At 43.5% G+C, this 2,597-nt stretch overlaps 1 protein-coding gene across 1 annotated transcript in view; it reads left to right on the top strand.

Moving 5' to 3' along the window:
- The window catches only part of cenpp (centromere protein P), a 128,731-nt gene extending 126,437 nt beyond the window's left edge, over nucleotides 1-2,294 (top strand). Inside the window, exons 2-4 of the mRNA XM_079556043.1 lie at nucleotides 1,758-1,837; nucleotides 1,960-2,051; nucleotides 2,123-2,294. Coding sequence (XP_079412169.1) covers nucleotides 1,809-1,837; nucleotides 1,960-2,051; nucleotides 2,123-2,253 — 252 coding nt within the window. The 5' untranslated portion in view covers nucleotides 1,758-1,808 and the 3' untranslated portion in view covers nucleotides 2,254-2,294. The remainder of the gene's footprint in view (nucleotides 1-1,757; nucleotides 1,838-1,959; nucleotides 2,052-2,122) is intronic.
- The last annotated feature ends 303 nt before the right edge of the window (nucleotides 2,295-2,597 follow it).

Raw genomic sequence — 2,597 nt, 5'->3', positions numbered from 1 at the left:
GCGTCGGGCTCTGCTCCTGGAGCTGCTCCTCACATGTGTGTGGCAGGAACACTGTCCCACTCGTCTGAGGGAACAGACAGCTTTAGTCCTGGTGCAGGTTCTAGTCCTGGTGTTTTCCCGTGAGCGTCCTCTGCTGTGAATGTCTCACTTCACTCGAAAACACTCTCACTCACTTTTCTTTTTTCTCCTTATTTGATTCTGACTCCACTCACTGTCGGTTTGTTAAAAGAAAAAACTCTGTTAATGCGGGGGGTGAGAGGTTAAAAGTTGTTTAGAGATATTTTCATCAGCAAAATCACCCAAATCTGAAGTAAGTCTCAAGCCCACTCCTGTGTGGGTTCTGTTTTTATAAAGAAATGACCAGAATGCTCATTCCAGCCACTAGAGTGAGGGGTATAAAAGAAAGAATACCACAGGTGTCCAGCAGAGGGCACTGACACAATGAAAGATCAGGATAAACAATACATTGGGATATGGACAGTCTGTCCCTGGGCAGCTGTGGCTACATACTGCCACGGAGTGTGGAGTGATGAATATTGACTACAGTAACAGAGACCTGTGACACAGGCTGGTAAAGTGCAATAAGTGTTTTTCTGAGGCTCATTATTATTCATTTATTGAAACAAAGTTTCCTCAATAGTATTTTCCCAATCAAAATGTTTTTTATTTTATTGTGGAGCTTTTGTTTATGGACCTGGTGATACACTTCCCATATATTTTGAACTGTACTTGGAGCCCCTGCTGTAGAGCATCGCTTCATTTCATACAAACTCCGTTTGAAGGAAGCACAGAGCGGCTTTCAGAGCGATGGTTGAAGTTGTTTTTATTGTTCTAACTCCGCCCCCGAAGATTTTTGCTTTACTTATTTACTTATTGTACATAAGATACCTCGTTTTTGTACTATTTAACTGTTTGCACATTTCCTCTGTTTTGCACACAGATGGTTAAAAAGTGAAATAATCTAAATGATGATGCTCACACTTAGCTTGACATGGATAAATATTGACAGAAAATAATAATCCTACTAAATAACAGTAGGTATCAGCTATTGAAAATACACAAAGTTGAGCAGAATAAGTTTGAGTTTTGTTGGTGCGGCTCCGACTCAATCCAGGCTCCTCATGTGGCCCCTGATGAAAGTGAATCACCCCTGGTTTAGAGGCTCGTAGACGGTGCAGTTTCCCTCCAGGCCCAGGTCGTTGCCGAGGCTGGAGCGACTTATTGTCCAGAAAAATGGAAATGAGAAGAAGAGACTAAAATCATCCAAACTTCCAATGACAGCTCTGAGCTTCATGTGGAGAACTAACATGATCCAGGACCGCCTTTAAATACCATTATCCTGAATATTATAAATGCAAAGTCCACTAAGTTTATGAGATTTTTTCCATTAAATGTACTATTTTAAAATCACAACGGGGCCTAGAACTGAATTGAAATATGTGTCAAAATGAACAGTGTCTGAGCAGGTGTCTATACTTTGTGTGTTTCCTCCTCTGGAAACTGCTCAAAACTTACACTAGAGCTAAAAAGGACTTATTAACAAACTAAATGCATCGCAGGCTCATGCATGGCAGACCTGCTGAAGAGAACTGTGAACCTGTTCACCAGCGTGTGATTCTGATCCTCCGGGTTGTTTATTGTGAATGTGACACAGGAAGTATTTGATGCTGATGTGCTTTGGATTGATTTGAACTTAGCGTGTATGAATCGTGCTCTCGTGTCTTGCTAAAGGTGTCATGTTCTGTGTTGTCTCCCAGACTCAGTTCCCGTCCGTCGTGTCGCTCCCCAGGGGTCAGAGGTCAGAGGTCATGGCGCTGCATCACCCTGAACTTCCCGGGTAAATGACTCTCTGCCCTTTAACATCTGCGCAGCTGTCGTCACACTTTTTCCTGTTATGTTGATGTTCTTGGTTCTGATCATTGCTTTTCTTCCGTTCTCTGTGTCTTACGACTCGTTCAGCTGCGTCCTATTGGTCCACTGGTGGGTGCAGGTGAACAAAGAGGGCGGAGTCAAAGTGAGCGTGGAGCTGCTGCCGAAGGTCCCTCACAGCGGTCAGTCCTGTCCACTTTAGACGTGACATCCTGACCTCTGGGTGGTTTTTAAAGTGTCCTCTCTCCTGCAGCGCTGCGGCTGTTCCAGTCGTCGCCTGTAGCCGGCGCCGCTGAGGCCTTCCACAGCCTGCAGAGGATTCTGGGAGTTGAAGGCGCTCTGGAGGCGGTCGTCACGGCGATCACAAAGGCACATGACCAGTGACAGTGGACCAATCAGAGCGCAGGGTCAGGAGGCGACGCCCTGGCAGGTTTAAACATTTAGGTTTGTCAGGATGTTTCATCATTTTAGTCAAAGCAATATTTGTGTGGCTGAAATTAAATTAAAAGTTGTTTATGAGACTAGAACTGACTCAAATCTACACATATTTTCATTGACTAAAATATGAATAAATAAAAATAGAAAGAAGAGACAAAAATCATCCACAATGCAGTGACTGATCGTTTAAATCCTCCAAATGAACAGCTCTGACATACAGCAGAGGACCAGCATTAAATATGATTATAATAAATATTATTCATGTGAAGTCGACTGAATTCATCTTGAAT

The sequence above is a fragment of the Gobius niger genome (genome assembly GCF_951799975.1).
Source record: "Gobius niger genome assembly, chromosome: 5".
Taxonomy (NCBI): Eukaryota; Metazoa; Chordata; class Actinopteri; order Gobiiformes; family Gobiidae; genus Gobius; species Gobius niger.
Note: the sequence above shows the minus strand (reverse complement) of the source record. Positions and strands in the feature narration are given on the sequence as shown.